The following is a 20,575-nucleotide window of genomic DNA, read 5'->3' on the forward strand; positions in this document are numbered from 1 at the left end:
TCACCTTCTCTAATATCTGCCTGACAGCCAGTTTAATAAGACTAATAAAAGCTGCCATTTTTTACTTAAAATATTCCAATTATCCTGCTAGTAATTTACATTATTTCATTTAATCTTTACCTTGGGAAGTGGTATTTTTAATACTCAATTTATGGCTGTGAAAACTGGCTTTCCAAGATTATCTTGGAAGAAGCCTACAGAAGTGGAAGAGCAGAAATGGAAACTCCAATGTTTATTATCTTAAAAGCTTACAGTACTATGGGATGAGATAAATACACTAACTTTAAAGTAATGTTTCATTATTCACTCAACAAACATCAACTGGAAGCCTACTATGGCCAGGTATTATGCTCAGCACTGGGAATAGAGCAGTGGGCAAAAGTCTTGGAGACATGGAAAACCAAACTTTTGTTTATAATTAAGGGCAGCAAGTGCTTTAAATCATTATGGAAAATACAGCAGACCAACACTCTTACATGGGTTTCTGAAACCTGAAAGATGAGTAAGAGTTAATGGCTAGGGAGTGGGATGGAGTGGAGGTGGCTATTTCAAGTCAGATGTAAAGAAAAAAACAAATGCAAAGGTAAGAAAGCAGGGACCCTTCAAAGAACTGACCAAAGTTCAGCAAAAAGAGGCATGAGGAAGTTGAAGAGGGCTAGGCAGGAAGGGCCTTGCAAGTCTGAACTCCATCCAAAGAGCCTTGGGGAGCCATAGAAGGGTTTATAGGATCATAGCTACCCTACTTAGCACAGTATAACTGGTTCCAGATAATTCCAGACTTCTTCCAAACAGCAACCTTAATACAGAGTGATTATCTGTTACCACAGAGCACCTTCAAAATAATGTATTTGAAAGCTATGATGATAATCCAAAAAGATAGGTATATATCTTTCCAAGGTGAATGTTTTGAGTACAATGTTCATTTGAATGTATAAGTCCTACTGTGCCTTTAAAATCAACCACAGCACACCTCATACACAAAGTTTCTTATTTTCATATATTTTGTAGGTGAGAAATGTATATGACTATGGAAAGAAATGAGAAAAGATAACCCGAAAGGCAATCACACTGTGGTAATAACATAGGCTATTTTCAGAAATTAGCAAGTAGAGGTGGAAAGGCACCTGGAAGAAAGACTGAGCACTTAGTCCAGCAAGACTGGATTATAATTAGTTAAAATACAATAAAGGTGTTGATAAAAAGGGGGCATTTAGTTAGCTAGGGAAGCACAAAAAAGGAGGGACTAAAAGTATCTGCTGTGTCAGATGCTTTCCTAAGTGCTGGGGAAAAAGCCCATGAACAAAACAGGCAAAAATCCCTGCTCTCACAGAGCTTACATTCTAGTGTCAGCAATGCCCATGTCCAAAGGAGCAAGAGTCGTAAGCAACAGAGTGCACGTATTCCTATCCCACTGGTGAGGCCATCCATCCCTGTTATGAGACATGAATGGGCTACTTCAGCCTGACAACACTACATCTTTCATTAATGTAATTCCCCTTGTTCAGATTCCATGCCCATTAAGCAACCTTATGATTATGATATTGTTCCTCATGTAGACTGCTCACAAGAGAAGTCATCTACTATACAGACTATGTTCATTGGTCTCTGTAACAGCAACTTGTCACTGAATGTTGACACAGGCCTCCTGTTTTGCAGACATCAATCTCCTGAGCTTCCTTAATACTTCCCTAGGAGAAGACTTAATTTGTCAGTAAAGTTAGTTATGCGATCCTGCATGGCTCAACACCAGACCACAGGCCAATGTTAATTCATTGCCAATCTCTGAGGCCTCTTGGGAAACAGAGAGGCAATTTGATCCCCTGGGACCTATATGGCAGAGACATTTTTATACCTGGAATCACAGAACCAGAAGATTCTCAGGACAGCCACAAAACCCTAAAATTCCAGTGATAAGAAATTAGGCTACTACTTGTTTGAGCATCACAGAGAAAAACATGGGATGGCTGGTGATTAAAGAGCACGTCCTCAGATGTGATCTTTCTTTCCTTACATGTGCCTTCTTTCCTGTTTTCTTCTCTTCACTACCAGATTTTAAGTTATTTGAAAGTAGAGAATTTCATCTTAATTATTTCATCATCCCTACTAGCTGCTCATACAGCGACTTGTTCATAATATTCAAATACCTGAAGTATCACAGAATGAATATTTAGCCAATCACATATAAATGACATTTTATGCCTATAATCTGGTCTACAGCATAAAGAAGACATAAACTTACTATTTTCTTGGACTCTGGCCACAAATCCCATTAAAGGTAACTGAGGAGTTACCTGTAGGATGGAGGGAGGAGGAGGAGCAAGAGATACTGTAAAACAAAAAGGTGCGGGGAGAGGGGTAAGGGCGAGGTACACAGGAGGGCGGGCAGCACATAAAGCGACACGGGACCACTGTGCACAAACATCTTGTAAGATATATTAAGGAGCCTCTTTTGACAGATAATTCATCAACACACAAAGTATTAAGGGAGTTTTAATCAAGTTTTAAAAAATTACAACAGGAAGCATTCATTCATCATATACAGATCTACTCTAACATATAACGGCAAACGGATCTGACATCAGTAACAGGTCTTCTCAGAGAAAGAATTTCGTCAGACTACCATGAATAATTTGGGCTTCTGGATTTTACCTTGATGGCTACAAGTTTAAATATCTGTCAGTACAACAGAAAAAAACATTATATCGCAACATCCTAAATTTAGATTTTATATTACATTAACAGGCAAATTAATTGGTTCTTCATTCATTCCTTAAATAAATATTTACTGACTTCCTACTAAGTGGCAAGCACTCTGCTAAGAGACCAATATCAAAACCATTCTCTGAGAGTTAGGTCTATTTCATTAAAATTTTTCCTAATCCCAATTCATACCACCTGTTCAAGCAGGTACATTTTCTCCCTGACCCTACAGAAAAATGTTTGCCTCATTCCAATCTCTCCCCTCTCCAGGGTCTTTCCCGCTATCTCAAATACCTGGTACAGTGTCTAGCACTAATAAGCCTTCAAAAAATGCTTAATGTATGTAAATATACAAATAAGCCAGGCATGTGCCAAACAATTTCCCAAGTTTAACTCTATAGTTACAGTTCCCTTCAGAATGAGTATAAAGTATGGCATGCATCTTCTTAGAAAGAGAGAAAACCTTTATTAGCTCCAAACTACAGTTAAGACTAATAAAACTTTAAAAATGAGTAGGAGTCACTCCCCTCAAAGGGATCACATTCTAGCTGGGAATATAAAACAAAATAGTAACTTTAACCCAACAATATTTGTAACACTTTCCTGGAGGTGATGATGGTATAGTGTGACGGTGGTAGTGTCAGTGGGGTAGCAGCGAAGGAGACTATATAGATATAACTTGAGGAAATGGAGCTGGATCGACAAGAGTTGAGAAAGACAAGCTGAGAACCAAGTGAGGGCAGAGGCTTAGAGGTGACCAGCTCACAGGAACAGGAATGTTTACATATGGCTAGCATAAGATACCCCAGAGAGAAAGTACAAAACACAGGAAGGTGCGTGGGTGGATATAAAACAGAGAGGACCTTCTATGTTGGGTGAAAGAGCTCTCAGTGGAAAGAGATTGGGATTGCATGTCACCCAACATCAAATAACCTGATTCACCATTTCCTTGATGTTAGAACAGCAAGTTAATTAACTTCTTTGCACCTACTCCATAAATATGATATTTTAAAAAATAGATAATGCAACCTACTTCACAGAGTGGTTGCAAGTAAAATTTCAAAAAAACTCGAAACACCCCACAGCACATGAAGAAAGCCTAAGCCAGAGCCTAGCGCCAAAAAGTAAAAAATGAAAATCAAGGCAGCAGAAACAGAAAGAAAAGGAGAGAACTTAGTACCACAGTGTGGAAAAAGAATACTTAGTAACTAAGGATTTGGCTAGTACAGGAAGGACAGCAACAGCAAAAGACGATTCTTAGATTTTTATTTTTCATAACTATGAAGGTGGAGATGCCATTAGCTACATTAACCATGGCAGGTAGTACAGAGAAATGGCCTGGTGAGTAGGAAGGTCAGGGAGAGATAATGGTGCAATAAATCAGATGGATGAAAGTGACTTAGGCATAAATATGGGAGGCAACTAGAAAGTCTGGGTTAAGTTTGTGAGAAGAATTGAGAGAGGTACAGAGCTAGCAGTGATGAGTAGAGAGGTATCAGTTGTGCTGTGGGCCAACGGAGAACAAATACACTGTGCAGACAAGAGTTACACAGCTAACCCTGAAGAATATCTAGATTTAAGAGACAGAGTATAACCCTAGAAACTGATACCTTTCTTCAAAAGATACCTTTTGGTTAGGTTTTTCCTTGAAGTCATACTTCCTGGTAATAAATCCTTAAGTTGTATGCCTGTCTCCCACTCTCTGAAGTTCGAAACAATTGTTGGTATGTTCACAATGCTCTGTTTCCCAAACTGGGGTAAGAAGAGTCAATGAACAGAGAAGGTAGCAGAGACAAAGCAGATAAAACTGAGGGACAGCAGCTGACAGCAACTGGCACTAGAAAAGTGGCAATTACGTGAATGTTCATATCAAATAAGATGAAAAGTTCCTCTTTTGTTAGCACCTGTCCCAACCTCCCCTGTCACAGAAAAGTAGGATATTTCCCACTGCAGTCATTGTTTCTCATTCAAATTAAAAAAAAATAAAAACCTTCTGGTACTCCAAAAAATGATTAGGTCCTTAACTAAGAACAATCTTTTTGTAGGTAGGCAGTTTATTACTTTCTTTTAAAATGAGTGTTTTACTTCTTTTCTAGTTCTGAAAGTGAAAATATGAAACCATGGTGGTTTTAAGAAGTCCACCAACAGCAATCCCAGATCTTCCTTAAAAAGAATTTGTTTATAACAAAACAAGTTAGCTTTTTTCAAAGCCAGCCCAGGGTATGTTTAAAATTTCAGTTCAAAATGGAGTTTACAAAGGGTGCCCCGAAATCTACTTTTTTTGCCCAGGGACAAACCTTTTCTATGACGGCCCAAATCAATTCAGACACCACAGCATTTTCTCTTTGGACCATCTAGGAATTCAGATCAGAACGCCTGTGAACCAGAACATCCTACTTTAGAATAGATTGGTTTTCCTTAGAGTTGAGTAGAAAATGAACTATTCCAGGAGTATGTAAGCAGGATTTTTGATGCAAAGATTCGTTTCCTATATTCAGTTTAGTCTTAGGCATCTCATGGACAGAAAGAAGAGGAAGGAACTATAAACTTGTTTCCACTCCATTTAACTAAGATGATTCCTCATATAACAAGATACCTTCCCTATAACCACTAAAAGATCTCCAAACTTAGATTCAGTAATATTATGTCCACAATATACAATGAGTTAATATGAAGACACAAGTTCACCAAGTGACTGAAGTTTACACAGAGATCTTAAGTAGAGCAGCTGTAAGAATTACAGCTCATCTGCACATAGAAACATGGAGACACAGAAACAGTAAAAGGCTCTTCAAGGAAACCAAACTTAGAAGGTGAGTCTGTGCTGATGAAATATAGTCTTTCCAAGTATGACCTTCCTATTTATAAAATCCTTTGGAGCATAATCCTTTGGAGCATAATCTTTTAGCCTTTGTGTTTTGAAATGTCCAATTCACAGAGTTTTGAAAAAAGGCAGGCTTTACAACTGATTTTTACAGGTTTATAAATACTGAGAAAATTAAACAAAAAAACACTCTGCTACTTCCAAAACTATTAAATATCACTGTTAGAGACTATATAGAATTGATAGCCCATTCAAATTTAGTTGCTTATAATTTTACACTCTGGTGAAGGAAATAATCTAAGCAATTTATTTTAAAAGTAAAATATTTTTTAAACATGGGTAGCAACTTGGAACAAGGAGTATTGAAAAGTGACCCGAGCTAACCACACTCAGTACAAGGAGCCTCTCGGATGGAAAAGAATGTGGCTACCAAACAGCACCAGCCCTGCAGTCTCAGGGGGGTTAAAAGAATTGAAGCACTTTTGTTACTCAAGTAACAAAATAAAATAATCACCGTATATTGTTATGCCAAGAAAAGTAGCAAGACACAGAGTTTAAAGACATAACTTGTGTTTAATAATCAATGTAAAGGTCTATTTGGTTTATTTGGTCATCTGAAAAGATCCTTACACCTTTTAGGTGCTTTCTTGTTTTTTCTGTTCTCCCTAAGCATTCTCTAACAAACCCTAAAGACTGCCCCAAATTAAGGATTTAAGAATAGCTTTTTTTTCTTTTTGTCCCAAATATTACAGATGTCCCTTTTTCTCCCCATTGACCCCTCCCACTACCCCCCCCCCCCCCCCGTACCTCACCACACCACTGTCTGTGTCCTTGGGTTGCGCATATGTGCATATATGTTCTTTGGTTAATCTCTCCCCCTCCACCCACCCACCGCCCCCCCTCTATCCCTGTGACATTCGTCAGTCTGATCCATGCTTCCATGTCACTGAAAAGAATACTGTTCTTTACTCATACTTTGCTTAGGCCCCATCACATATGTATTCCTCTGGAAATTTTTTGTAATTCTGTAACTTAATATGGTATAGCTTCTCTTGGCAATATCACTAACCCAATATTGTTTTTTTCACTTTTTTTTTTTAATTTTTAGTTGCTTTTAATAATATTCAGGGCTTAGAGCATGACATACTCATAAATTTTCTATCGCATATAACTGTACAGTCATATTTCTTGGAACCAACATTCCACTTTATGAATTAGTGTTTAAGTTTTTGTTGTAAGAAAATATGAGCACTGCCCAGCCGGGCGTGGCTCAGCGGTTGAGTGTCGACCTAGGATCCGGGTGATCAGGGTTCAATTCCCAGTCAGGGCACATGCCTGGGTTGTGGGCTCGACCCCCAGTCGGGGGCATGCAGGAGGCAGCCGATCGATGACTCTCATTGTTGATGTTTCTGTCTCTCTCTCCTTCTCCCTTCCTCTCTCTGAAATCGATAAGATAAAAAAAGAAAATATGAGCACTAAAATGTAGAATATCTTCTAGAGAACCTTAGTACTTAAATACCACATTACTAATTCCTTACAGTTATGAACTTAATGTATATGTTCCCCCAAAATTCGTATTTGAAATCCTAGTTACCAATGTGATGTTATTTGGAAATGGGGCCTTTGGGAGGTGATTAAGTCATGAGGGTAGAGCCCTCACAAAAGGAATTAGTACCCTTAAAAAAGAAACCCTAGAGAGCTCCCTCTCTTCTGCCACCAAGTGAGGATACAACATGACGACGGCAGCCTGTAACCCGGAAGGGGATTCTCACCAGAACTAAACCATATTAGCACCCTGATCTCTGACTTTCAGCTTCCAGAATTGTGAGAAGCTTCTGTTATTTATAAGCCACCTAGTCTATGGAACTTTGTTATAGCAGCCTAAGACAATTACCAAACTAGGTTTATACATGTAAATCTATGTGTACAAATAAATATACATATATATTCTTTTTGAACACCAAGGTGCTTCATTTTATATTTAAAATAAAAACTGTAACTTGTGCTTAACCCTATTTGTTTCAATGACCCTCTTTACTGCTGACAAAATAAATGATAAATTGGTGTTGCCATATTTTTGGCTGGATTAGATTAAGAAACAATGAGAACCAAAATGTTTCAGTTATGCCCTGGTCAAAGTGTTACTTTCATTAATTTATTTCTGAAATAATCTCATCAGAAAAGAAGTTATTGTGCTAGGACTAGACTCCAGACACGTGATGTTCTGAATTTTAATTCCTACATTATAATGTCCTTTCACACTCAAACCAAATATAGTAACGGTGCTGCTAGATTTATCTCTCACAGAAAACCCCAGTGAATTACATTCACATGTATACCAGCCTGTCAGCTCACTTCTTCAGACGCATGCATTCATGTCAAGCCTCCAATTGAAAAAATACATATATGCTCATATAACACACACCTGGATCGTTTTGTTAAATTAGGTTATTCGCTACTTGAAAAAGCAAAACAAATTTTCTCATTTTAAATATGAAAAAACAGGGACCACTGTAAGACCAGGAAGTAATACATGAGACTTATATGATATCCTAAAGCAGATAAAATAAAGGAGCATCTAATAGCCTTGCAACACTGGTTTGGCATTAAGTCTTGGAACAAAAGCTTTCCAAAGAACATGTTTTAGATTTAAAAAAATGTTAGTTTAGAAAATGCACTATGATTAATCAACTAATAAAGCTGTAGTTACCTTCTGTAAACAGTTACCAAATCCCTGGAGTAGAAAGGCAGAACTTAATAGAAAGGAGTACTGGAAAAAAGCAACAACCAACTAACTAAACTGTCTCACACATTATGCTAAAGGCTCATAATCTCAATTCACTGTACCTTCATGAGCATGAAAAATATTTTCATTAAAATCATTCCATAGAGTAAGGTATTTTCTACTTTAACATACTTGAAAATTCAAGTATGTTAAAAACAGATTTATAATAAAGAAAGAAGTATTAAAATAGGTATTTAAAACATATATAAATATGTGCTGAAACAGCCTTCAAATAATTTCCACTAACAGCCTTCAAATAATTTCCACTCTCATAAAACCACTGTTTTTTCTTTGTACGTGTACACAGCATGAACTATATCCCTGCATATACATTCTGTATATTATGTACGGTGGGTCCCAAGCTTTAACAGTGAAGCATCTCAGCTCCATTACAGAACCAGCCCATTCTGGACTGACATCATTCTTTCAAAACTCTTTCCAAATATGAGGAAGGGCATAAGAGCCCTAAGCAATAGTTGTCTAGACTTCCAAGAGGGCCAGGGAGAAAGCTTACCTTTAGAACTATGAAATAATCCACATCTAACAAACTAAAATTTAAAAATAAAAATGCATTTAGGTACAAAATAGCTCCTATTCAAGTATAAATTTGGAACACATGATTTAAAAGAATGGATGAAACGGCAGATTTGTCAAAATTAAGCTCAAAATGAGTTAAAAAGAATGACACAGCCAAAATCACTAAGTGTGATCAAAGACAGCAGTAAGAGAAGTATATTTCGAGTAAGGCAGTTGGTAATCACACTACAGGATGCACTGATTAGACTACAAATATGGCATTTACTCTACAAGAAAGATCCAAAACAGTGAAGGGGTTAGGATAAAGGAACAAGGGATTCATTCCATATTCAACAAATAGTTACTGAACATTACACAAAATTCAGGGTTTGTCAAAGATGGAATGAACTTGCTGGCCTCTTGACAAAAATCCAGAAAAACATAGTAAGTTGTCATACCATGTTCACGACAGTCATAAAATCTAAGACTTACTCTTACCCTCTCTAGAGAAGAAGCAAAAATTATTAAATATAGTATTAAATATATGCGAGATTAAGTTTTCTGTGTGTATGATGCAACTGAGAGATGACTGTTCTATCTCAATCAATGTGCCCAAGTCCATTTTCCCACCATAGGTTTGGTATGAGAACTGAGTAAAACAGAACAACTACCTAGCACAAAGCAGTTTCAAAAATGTCCCTTTTACTTTGCCACTTATAAACTCTGTCCATGTACACTCAATTTTCATTATTTGCTATTCATAGGGAAGAAATATTGTTTACCACAATATTATTTTTAAAAGCAAATAATCACTAGCAAATTCAAAGATTCTGTTCAAAAAAACTGAGTTCTACAACTTTATATGAAAACCACATTATTAATTTTTTAAAAAAAGAAATGTAAAATACAGTATTAGTAACCTTGTATTCATTCCTCCATTTACTAAAAAAAAAAAAATAGTACTAACCACCTACTATGTTCTAATCATTCATAATTAAAGGGTTTTTTTCTCTGTAACTGAAGATTTTCAACCAGGTACATTCTATAGAATGCAAAAGAAAATCTAACCTGGATTCTGGCTATAAAAAGGTCCTCCATTCATCTGATTCTGAAGGCTTGTTTGTGAAGTTATGGAAGGAGGGCGTCGATAGGGCAACGAGCCCCCTACTGTTGGGGGAGTATGGCGAGAGGCAGGTCTATTCATGCTGTAGAACTGGACAGGATGTCCTGGAAAAGAAAAAGAACATAAATTTGCCATTAAAAGAAAATTATCTCAGACAATGAAATACTTTAGGTACAATGACTGAATTTTAATAAGATAATGAAAAATAACAATGTTTAGCTAATTTAATTAGTTGTCTGACATATAAGGAAAGGTGACAATTATTGCTCAGCTGACATATCAAAATACAAAAGGAGGAAAGCAGATTCACGATTAGGTTTGGAAAAGCTACATCTAAATAGATTACTAATTAATATTATACTTTTATTAAATTAATAATCTGATAGGATTTCAAAATCATCGCAATTAATTAAAATTTAAGACTCACTTCCTCCACCACCACCACCCCAATCCACTAGAAGCACTGAAAACTAAAAGTCAACAAGAATGACATCTTGGAAAGCAAAAGAAAAAATGTTTGACACTGTCTTATTTCAAAACAACAACAACAGTAAATTTAAGGTAGCAAAGCAATTAAAGGAAAACAAAGTATTTCCAGCAAAAGGTCAAGTGACATAATCAAATCAAACACGTCTTTACTTGATTAAAGATACCATCTCTAAAACTACATTATTTTGTCTTAAAACTAGTTTAAGAAATTTACAGTTATGAAAAAAAGTTAAGATACAAAAAGTGAATCAAAATATATCTTATTTTTAATATTATCCCTGAACCTGTACACATTTATCAGCAATTTCACTGTATTTTGATCTCTGAGTACTTCAATAACGAATGCCAACTAAAGACAGTCTTTCCTAACCATCCAGTTTCCTAAGGCAATACAGTTCCTAAATTTTGTCTTAACACAATCATTCAGCTGGGGGGCCTACGGTTACAAAGCACTAGAGCACCCAAGAGAGATCACTCCACCAGGCAAGGGAGAAAGAGAGGGCCCTGGCCCAGTGGCTCAGGTGGTTAGAGCATCGTCCCAATACAGCAAGGTTGCAGGTTCAATCTCCAGTCAGGGCACATGGAAGAAGCAACCAATAAATGCATTAAGTGGAACAACAGATCAATGTTTCTCTCTCTCAAATCAATTTAAAAATTTAGGAAGGAAGAGAGAGAGGGAGAGAAAGAAGTGAAGTATCGGGAAAAGAGGAGGGGAAGAGAGAGGGGAAAGGAAATGAGAGCAGGCTAGAGGAGGAAGGGAAGGTAAAAGAAGAAAAGAAAAAAGAAAATCACATTTTTTAATGTTTTCCATGACTGTAAAATACTTTTACATAACTAAAATTGGTCTTCAGGAACTGTGTAAATTTATCAAACCTGGACTCATATGGACTCATATAAAGAATATCATAAACACACTCAAGATCTGCTATAGCCTCTGTCTTCTCTGCAATGGGAGCAGCTCTCCTGCCATACCTCTCATCCCCTGAAAATGTAAGCCTGAGCCAAGTCTGGCTCCACCCCTCCTTGGTCAGAAGCATCTCTCAGCTGCTGAGCCGGTCACTGTCTGCAGTGGTGCTGAACCAACCAACCAGAGACACTAACAGATGAGAGCCTCAGCAGCTTGGCAAGCTCATGTCCCCTGACCTCACTTATTTCTAGCTGCAGCTCTAAACTAGCACCATTTCAAGACATTGACAGAGCAGCGAAGTTCATTGGGGCTGGAGCTGCCACAGTAGGGGTGGCCAGCTCTGGGGCTGGAACGGGGACTGTGTCTGGGAGCCTCATCACTGGTTATGCCAGGAGGCAACAGCTCTTCTCCTATATCATTCTGGGCTTTGCCCTCTGAGGCCCGAGGGCTCTTTTGCCTGATGGTGGCCTTTCTCATCCTCTTTGCCATGTGAAGGAGCTGTCTCCACCTCCCATAGTTCCTTCTCCTGTGTCTTGTCTACCCTGTATGTTCCTTTTCCTATCCCTCCCCAGGCAGCCTGGGGAAAGTGGTTGGCTCAGGGTTTGACAGAGGGAAGACAAATAAATACTGTATTAATAAAAAATTTTTAAATTTTCTATACCATTTAATCTTACAGCAGTATCAAATCCTAAAAATCAATTCTGTTGTATAAAAATCTTGAGTATTAAAGCAGAAACATAATCCACTGTCAAGTCACTGTAACCATGATGAAATATATAAAAACAGTATGAACTATTATTTAAAAGATACATTTTGTCATTTGAATCACTACATACAAATACATTATTGGCGTTTCAGTAATTAATCTGTAACAAACTTAAACATATGGGACTACATCAAACTAAAAAGCTTCTCACAGCAAAAGAAAACAGCCTCAAAATACAAAGGAACCACACGGTCTGGGAAAACATATTTGCCGAGGATGTATCTGATAAAGGGCTAATTTCCAAAGTGTACAAAGAATTCATATTACTCAGCAAGAGGAAGACAAACAACCCAATTAAGAAACGAGTAAAGGACCTGAGTAGACACTTCTCCAAAGAGGACATACAGATGCCCAAGAGACACATGAGAAAATGCTCAACGTCGCTAATCATCAGATGCAAATTAAAACCACATTGAGGTATCACTTCACACCTGTCAGAATGGCTGCCATCAACAAATCAACAAACGGCATGTGCTGGTGAGGGTGTGGAGAAAGGGGAACCCTAGTGCACTGCTGGTGGGAATGCAGACTGGTGCAACCACTATGGAAAACAATATGGAGAGCCCTCAAAAAATTAGAAATGGAGCTGCCTTTTGACCCAGTGATTCCACTCCTAGGAATGTATCCTAAGAATCCTGAAACATTAATCAGAAAGAATATATTTACCCCAATGTTCATAGCAGCACAGTTTACAATAGCTAAGATCTGGAAACAGCCCAAGTGCCCATCAGCTGATGAGTGGGTAAAAAGCTGTGGGGCATATACACCATGGACTACTACACAGCTGTAAAGAAGAAGAATCTCGTAACCTTTGGGACAGTATGGATGGACTGGAAAAAATTATGCTAAGTGAAATAAGCCAGGCAGAGGAAGACAGACATCACATGATCCCACTTATACATGGAATCTAAAGAACTTAATAAACTCATGAACAGAATAGATTCAATGACATGGAAGCATAGATCAGACTCACAAATGTCAGAGGGATGGAGGAGGGCGGGTGAGTGGAGGGGGAGAGAGTAACCAAAGAATTTATATGCGTATATGCACAACCCAAGGACACGGACAGTGGTGTGGAGAGGGACTGGGGAGGGGGATGGGACAGGGTGGAACAGGTCATTGGAGAGAAAAAGGGACATCTGTAATATTTTAAACAAAAATAAAATTTAAAAATTAAAAACAAAAAAAATATCTGTAACAAACTAACACAAACCTAAGATCATCAAGTTAAACACATCTGATAATTAACACCATTATGAATTTTATATTAGATCCAGTCTAAAATCTCGCATGTGCTAAGTCCTCAGTGATTCAGAGACACTAGATAAAAGAGACCATTCATACCATTAGTAAAGCATTTACTTTGCTTTGGGTTGAAAACCAAAAAAACACACACTACAGTTTAATTACCAAAGACCTAACTGCAAAACCAAAAATGAATAACCTCTAAAAGAAAGCAGGACAAAATCTTTATGACCGTATGCAAGGTAAAGAGCTTACAAATATGACACCAAAAGCACAGTCCACAAAAGAAATAAAATCATGAACTACTCAAATAAAATGAAAACCTAAGCTCACACAAGAGTCTGTGTATAAATGTTTATGGCAGTTTTAGTCATCATCATCCCAAACAGGAAACAATCCAAATGTCCCCCAACTGGGAAAGAGATAAACAAATTGTGTACATCCACACAGAACTCCTCAGTAATAAAAAGGAACAAAATAATGAAACATGCAACAACATGGATAAATAACAAATGCAATATGCCAAAAAGCTAGATCCAAAGGCTATCTACCATATGCCTCCATTTACATGATCTTCTTATGAACGAGCACTTTAGAGACAAAAAACAGATCAAGCGGTTGCCAGGGGCTTGGAGTGAAAGGGAAGGATTGACTACAAAGGGGGCATGGAGGAAATTAGGGGATGTTAAGACTGCTTCTACATCTTGACTGTAGTTGTGGTTACATTACTGCATACAATTCAAAACTCACAGAAATACACATTAAAAAGGGTAAATTTTACTGAACATAAATTATACCTTGATAAAAAGAAATAAGAAGTACTTGGTGCTTCAAAGACACAGTATAAAAAAGATTATATCTATATAAATTGTTATTGAGGCATTTACTACTCTTTTTTGTTTTTAAAAAAACTATAATTATCCACTCATACAACAAATGTTTATTCAGTGCAGACTATGAACCAGCACCTGTTATTAAATTATGAAAATGCTGACTCTCAGCTGGGAGGTGATTTGTCCTTTCGGGCCTACAATGATTTCAGGATGCATTCTTTACTCTATCGATGCAGGAGCGCAACAAAATTCCTATATTTAAACAGAGCTGTATGTAGATTAAAGAACAGCCCATGTTTACATTTCCGCATGGTAGAAAGCTTTTCTTAAGCACTATTACAGAAGCTATCCCATAAAACACCAGCCAAAATCCATCTTAATATCTTAAACATCTACTTATGGCAGCAGAGCTGAACATACACTCTATGAAGTACTTGACAAACTAAGGTGATTTGTATCCAAACACATATATTTTTATAACAGATAAGAACCTATTTACTAACCAGCATCACTATTACATTTGCAAATATATTTTATAGCAATTGAGCCCTTTTCTCATCCCCCATCAAAAAAAACAGATTTTAGGCTGTAATTTTAAAACACCAAAACACCAGTCAACCTTAAATAAAACTTAAATAAACTTGAAATTCTTTAAAATTGTCTGTGTTTCCAATGCTGCTATAAGCAATAGATTCTGTTATAATAGATTTATAGACTTAAAAACAGCAATATCAAATATTTCCTATAAAATATACCTTAGAATTAGTCATACATTTTTCTTTTTGTTAATAACTTAACCTGTAACAAACAATAAATTTTTTAAAAAATATATCTTTATTGATTTGAGAGAGAGGAAGGGAGAGGGGGAGAGAGAGAGAGAGAGAGAAATATCAATGATGTGAGAGAGTCACTGATCAGCTCCCTTCTGCACACCCCCTGCTGGGGATCAAGCCTGAAACCCAGGCATGTGCCTTGAATGGGAAATTGAACCTCGATCTCCTGGTTCATAGGTGGATGCTCAACTGCTGAGCCACACCAGCTGGGCACAAACAATAATTTCCTAATGAAGAGTTTTCAAAACTGTATATAAGGCAGCACCATAGTAAATTCAAAAATCTCTAGTAAAAGAAATTCAAGCAATAAAAAAATTTATATTTGTGTTGCTCTACTGAAAAAAATGTATGAGAAACTTTACCCTGATTTCCTCAGAATATTTTATGTTGGTCATGTGCCACTTTCTAGTTAGTAAATTATTCTCTGTGTGGTGTGTGTGTGTGTATATAATGTGTGTGTGTATGTGTACAAAGCACAAACAAACAAAAATTATAGAGCCAGAGTTCCTGGTAATAAAAGAGCCAGATGATTGGATTTTGCCTGCCAAGGAATAAGCCAATACTCACCTGTAGGGGGAGTAGAAGAAACAACAGGGGGAGTTGGAGAAGTGAAGCCATCAGCAAGGGTCTGGGCACCCCCAGAAGATGCGTCTGGGGCAGTGGAGGAAGGGGCAGTAGCAGGAACAATAGGGGCAGGGACAGGTGCAGAAGTAGCAGGAAGGGGAGGAGTACCAGCAGAGCCAGCAGGGGCTGAGGGGAAAGAGGAGTAAGAGGCAGCATTAACGAGGCAATCCCATTAGGCAGGACTAGAAAAGGCATTAGAGAACTTAATGTTAGATATTCAGTGCTCAACACTAACCAAAGAATAGAAGAGAGTGTTAAAAAGCAAAAAGAATAAAGCTTATGTTAAAGGATTATTAGGTGTACAGCAAATAATTCAAGAAGCCAGGGTAATGTGCAGGTTTAATTCATTAAAAACAAGCATTCCTTTTTACCTGAAAGCCACTATTCTGCAGGAAAAATGCTCCCTTTATATTGAAATATTTAGCATAACATTCTGTAAATAATATACAAAACTAAACACTAGGAAACAACAAAATTCCATTCTAAATTACCCAAATCAGAAAATGAACATATGTTCCAGACATAATACCTTATCAGGTAAAAAACTATTTAGAAAAACACAACTCTCTCTTTTTCATGAATTTTAAAAAGGCATTATCTATTTGTTATTAGGACAAGTAAATTAAATATGTGATATTCTATCCCCATGTCTTTCATGTCATGCTTTTAAAACTAAATTTTAACCCTGGTGTCCTCAGATTAAATAAGTACATTTTTCTGTTTCAGAGAAAAGAGGGTAGCATTTCAGAGACTATTAAGTTTTAACACTCCACTAAATTTAACTGTCAAACCTCTTTGATATTTGTTCAATGCTTTGTTACAAATATTATTTTCACACTGAGTCCCCTCTGTGTCCCAAGGTATGTGCTGTCATACACTAGCTGAAATTAAACATATACCAAGGTGGTAACTGAAACCTCAAAGCACCAACCAAACTACAGCACCAAAGACATACAACCAAAGTACAGAGAAGTGTGTGAGCAAAAACTTACAAATTACTTGGTTAAAAATAACAAATGCATAAATATTTCCCAACATTTATGGAGTCCTAACGGAAAAATAAATTCTGATTATGAAGAAAGCCCACTTTAATTAAATCAGAAATTTAATTCAAATTCAGAAAGGAAAAGTGAAGATGAAGCCCCATTCATGTTTTACCTGGAAAGACACTGGGAGGAGAGGGAGTAGGAACAGCAATGGGAACTCCCACACTCCCACTTCCACTGTTCTCCCGACTGCTGCTCCGACTACTTGGGTGGCTTCCTCCACTACTCCCACTGCTGCTAAAGAAACAGGAGCCACCAACACATGAGCACTTATATACAGCAAGAGATCTCTCCAGCATTTCCCAACATTTTCTGAAATGAATATAGTAACAATAAAGATAATTCAAGCCTTCCACTTCAAATATGAATTTATTAGTAGGGGGAAAAGCTGAGTTCAAGAAACTTGTTTTGACCACCTTTTAGTAGGCATACATTAAAGAAACTGAGAAAGAAGAGAAAAAATTTATAAACATAAATGATAAATGATGGGGTTCAACACAAAAACAGTAATACTTTCTCTTATGCCAGTTTAATGCCTGTCTGAAGAAATTTCTTTTATAATAAAACATAGTCTTCCTAAACAGATTTAATTTTATTTGTAATAGCATCTTGATATACTATCCCATATTAATGTTTTATTGCATGTAGTTTTTCATCTGTAAAGTTCCACCAAAAAACAACTTGAAATTTCCCATATCAGGTCCATAATTTTTTTAAGGTCAACTATAACTATTAATTTTGCAGAGAAGTTTGTACTTTAACAAGTTTTGGGGTTTTTTCCAACTTCCTGTCTGCTCAAAGTTGCATCAGAACATGAGGAGAGAGAGGTGGAAGATGAGGTTTGGGAGAGTACAGTGAGGAAAGGAACTTAGTGCTTGGAAAATGAGAGAGATTTAACTGAAGGTATCTGAACAGATAATGGTACTATGACCATCACATTTTGCACTAAGGTAGAGAAAATACCTGTAAGTTCGATTTCTTTGATTCACAGAAGCTGTCCTCACAGGGCTCTGCTGCGAGGGAGCCATATTACGGGTTGGGCTAGGTACGTAATCATTTGGTACCACTGGAGGACGCACTGGCTCCAGTGTGCGATAGGGGGAGTGCCGCCTACAAAAAGAAGAGCGTATGTATTGTGTGATTAGCAAGTTTCGGCACAATAAATTCAAAGAGTTGCCAGTAGTGAAATACAATTTGTACTCAAGAGATAGAAAAATGTGTTTTTACATAACCCAGCTACCAATTTCAGTTTTTCCTTAAGTATAACTTCTCCATCATTAGGGTTTTGATGAGTATTGTTATTTTTTAGTCTCCAACCTCATTTCCCTGTGCCAATGCAATTTTGTTCATTCATCCTCAGTGAGCACAAAGATTCTCCCACCAGGTAAGTCAATGTTTCCCAGGCTCCTCTTTTCTTGGATGAGTTCAAATTATTTCAGTACCATGTCAGTCTCCCAACTGCACTGCATGAATGCACCAATAATCTTCCTCACCCCTCTCTCCCTAACCAAAGATACTCCAAGACAGACTCCACAACCCCACACTGATGATCTATAGCAATTATAACCTTACATTTCCTTTTCTATATAGTGACTACACAGAAATTAAACTATATCCATACACTAAAATAAACAATTTAATCTCATCTCCTTCCATTCTCACCTTGCTTCCTCCTTTAACTTTCACCTTGATGGCTCTGACCTTTTGGTCTCCCTCCCAGTTCAACATTTAAAAGGAGGGGGGAGAGGGGAAGACCTAAGCCTTTCTTCCTTATTTACTTTGAACTGTAAAGTACAAAACAAACTGGATTTTATTAACATATTTCCTTTTTCTCAAAGAATGAGAAGAGTAAGAAAGGAAATATGGTTTCCAAATTCTTTTTCGGGGTGTGTGTTACCATTTAGGTATTTTTATTTTTTTCAATTAGTTTACATTTAATATTATTTTGTATTAGTTTCAGGTGTACAGTGTATGGTTTCAAAATTCTTTACAATGATAAATTCTCAACTGACATTTTGTAGATGAGATTCTGGTCTTTAAAAGAACAAAAATTGAGATCTCAAGATGTGAAAATTAAAGTTTTCTTTTCCTAAAATGATGTTGCTCACTTAAGTTATGAATTTCTCAGTAATTTCCAAAGTTCCCAAGTTTCCCTTAAATACTGCTCTCCCAGGTTACTCAAAGTATGGTTCACTGATTTTGGATGAGATCATGTCTCAATGACCCCATCCATTCCATTACCCTCAAAATCTCCTTGCATAAATACGTGTGTGTGTGTGTATACACACATTTATAGTTAAAAATAAAGGGCACTAGATGAGATATTGGGTCAAAAGAAAAAAGAAAAAAAAAGAAATGTCCAGACTTTGCATTTAAAATACTAAAAAGAAGTTTAGGCATCTCTGAAATTGTGATGTAAATATTAAAAAAAACATAAAATAGGAAATTGACTAACTTCCAAATACCTGATTTCCAGACAATTTCTCTCAGACAACAAAAATGTTCTGTTTTGAGCCAAGAAAAAAACCTTTGCTGGTTGTGAACTATACAATGAAGGCAATGATAAAAACAAGGTAAAAAACAAGGGACAGAGGAACAAAATATAGTGGCTAGGCAAAGACTGCAAGCAGCCAGGCTATGACCATCAACCAGTTTGTGGGGCTCAGAGACTGAGGCTCCTGCAGAGAGAGCCCTTGCTCATAACAAGGAAAACAAATATTGGCATATGAGTAAATCTTCAAAATTTGAGAGCAACAGAAAATTTTATTTTCCTAGAGACTACAGTGGATTAACTTGCTGACAATCTTGATTTAAAAACCTAACAAAATCCATTAGGTACTATATGTGACAGAATGTAGATGTTCCACAGGAAAATGAAGCAAGTACTTCCTCTTGATCTGACTCTCTGCTCTTACCTCTGCAAAATTATACCCCACCATGTCATCTACCTTCTACCCTGAAATCTAAATCTTATTTGATCTACTAGAGTCATTCCTCTCTAATCTAAGCAAAAATTTTTCTTTTGTCCACCTCAAATAAAATCCTATTACTGGCTGGAATTCATTTTTATTCTTTTGTTTCCCACTGTCCTAACTATAATTTCCAACATTATCTTCCTTTATATCCCAACTCGTCTTTGTCTTGTCCTGATCCACAGTGCTTGATTATGTTGTCTTGTGTGTTTATTTTCATTTTTTGGTTTTTTTTGGTGAGGGGGCCAAAAACAAGATTGTCAATTAAAAACTTTTAAGCATATATCATAAAGCCAATGATTGTCAAAGCATTTTGTCTTTGTTTTATACATTTTTTAAAAACCCAATTCATGGGAGTGATTCTGAAAAATTGATAGATGACAAATATTACCCCCTTTTACAGATGAAAAAACTGAATTACTAAGAGGCTGACTATGTAAGACCACAGAGCAGGAACAAGGCTGGACCATAATTTTGGTCATCTGGCTTCTGGGGTGTATTATGCCCACCTGATCACAAATCTCCATGATAAACCAAGTTTTTATACTATGATGCTACAAAAGAAAAAAAGTCAAGCTTTTCCATTAGTTGACCATTTCTGCCAAAAGTCAAATATGGAGCCCACTTCTGTAAGGACCAAATTAAAGCTCAATATTCTCGTATTACGAGAATACAGAATTTTATAATCCACACAGTGCTCTTCAGAGGAATCGTCTAAATAAGAATAGTCAACTATAATACGAAAGACTAAAACTTTTATGAAAGTAAGAATTAGAGTGCAATTTATAATTCGCCATGAACTTGGACTAGGATTTTATCTTAAATGTAAAATTCATTAGAAAAATAATTTCTAAAGAAAATCTTTTTAAAATATAAAAATGTTTCCCAGGAAAAGGAAAAATTACTCACAAA

At 36.7% G+C, this 20,575-nt stretch overlaps 1 protein-coding gene and 1 pseudogene across 33 annotated transcripts in view; one reads left to right on the forward strand and one right to left on the reverse strand.

Moving 5' to 3' along the window:
- ABI2 (abl interactor 2) overlaps positions 1-20,575 on the reverse strand; it is a 70,934-nt gene that overhangs the window by 15,242 nt on the left and 35,117 nt on the right. For 3 of the 32 annotated variants that reach the window (XM_081142532.1, XM_081142539.1, XM_081142535.1), the window contains 5 exons: positions 17,655-17,801; positions 16,804-16,928; positions 15,589-15,771; positions 9,894-10,052; positions 2,240-2,326 (listed from right to left, as the gene is read on the reverse strand). In XM_081142532.1, coding sequence (XP_080998658.1) covers positions 2,240-2,326; positions 9,894-10,052; positions 15,589-15,771; positions 16,804-16,928; positions 17,655-17,801 — 701 coding nt within the window. The remainder of the gene's footprint in view (positions 1-2,239; positions 2,327-9,893; positions 10,053-15,588; positions 15,772-16,803; positions 16,929-17,654; positions 17,802-20,575) is intronic. The other 29 variants (XM_081142545.1, XM_081142531.1, XM_081142529.1 and 26 more) reach the window with 15 other exon arrangements.
- On the forward strand, positions 11,386-11,837 carry LOC308559739 (ATP synthase F(0) complex subunit C2, mitochondrial pseudogene; annotated as a pseudogene). Its single transcript has one exon. The product of its transcript is annotated as an ATP synthase F(0) complex subunit C2, mitochondrial pseudogene (transcript).

The sequence above is a fragment of the Miniopterus schreibersii genome, assembly GCF_964146895.1.
Source record: "Miniopterus schreibersii genome assembly, chromosome: 7".
Classification (NCBI taxonomy): domain Eukaryota; kingdom Metazoa; phylum Chordata; class Mammalia; order Chiroptera; family Miniopteridae; genus Miniopterus; species Miniopterus schreibersii.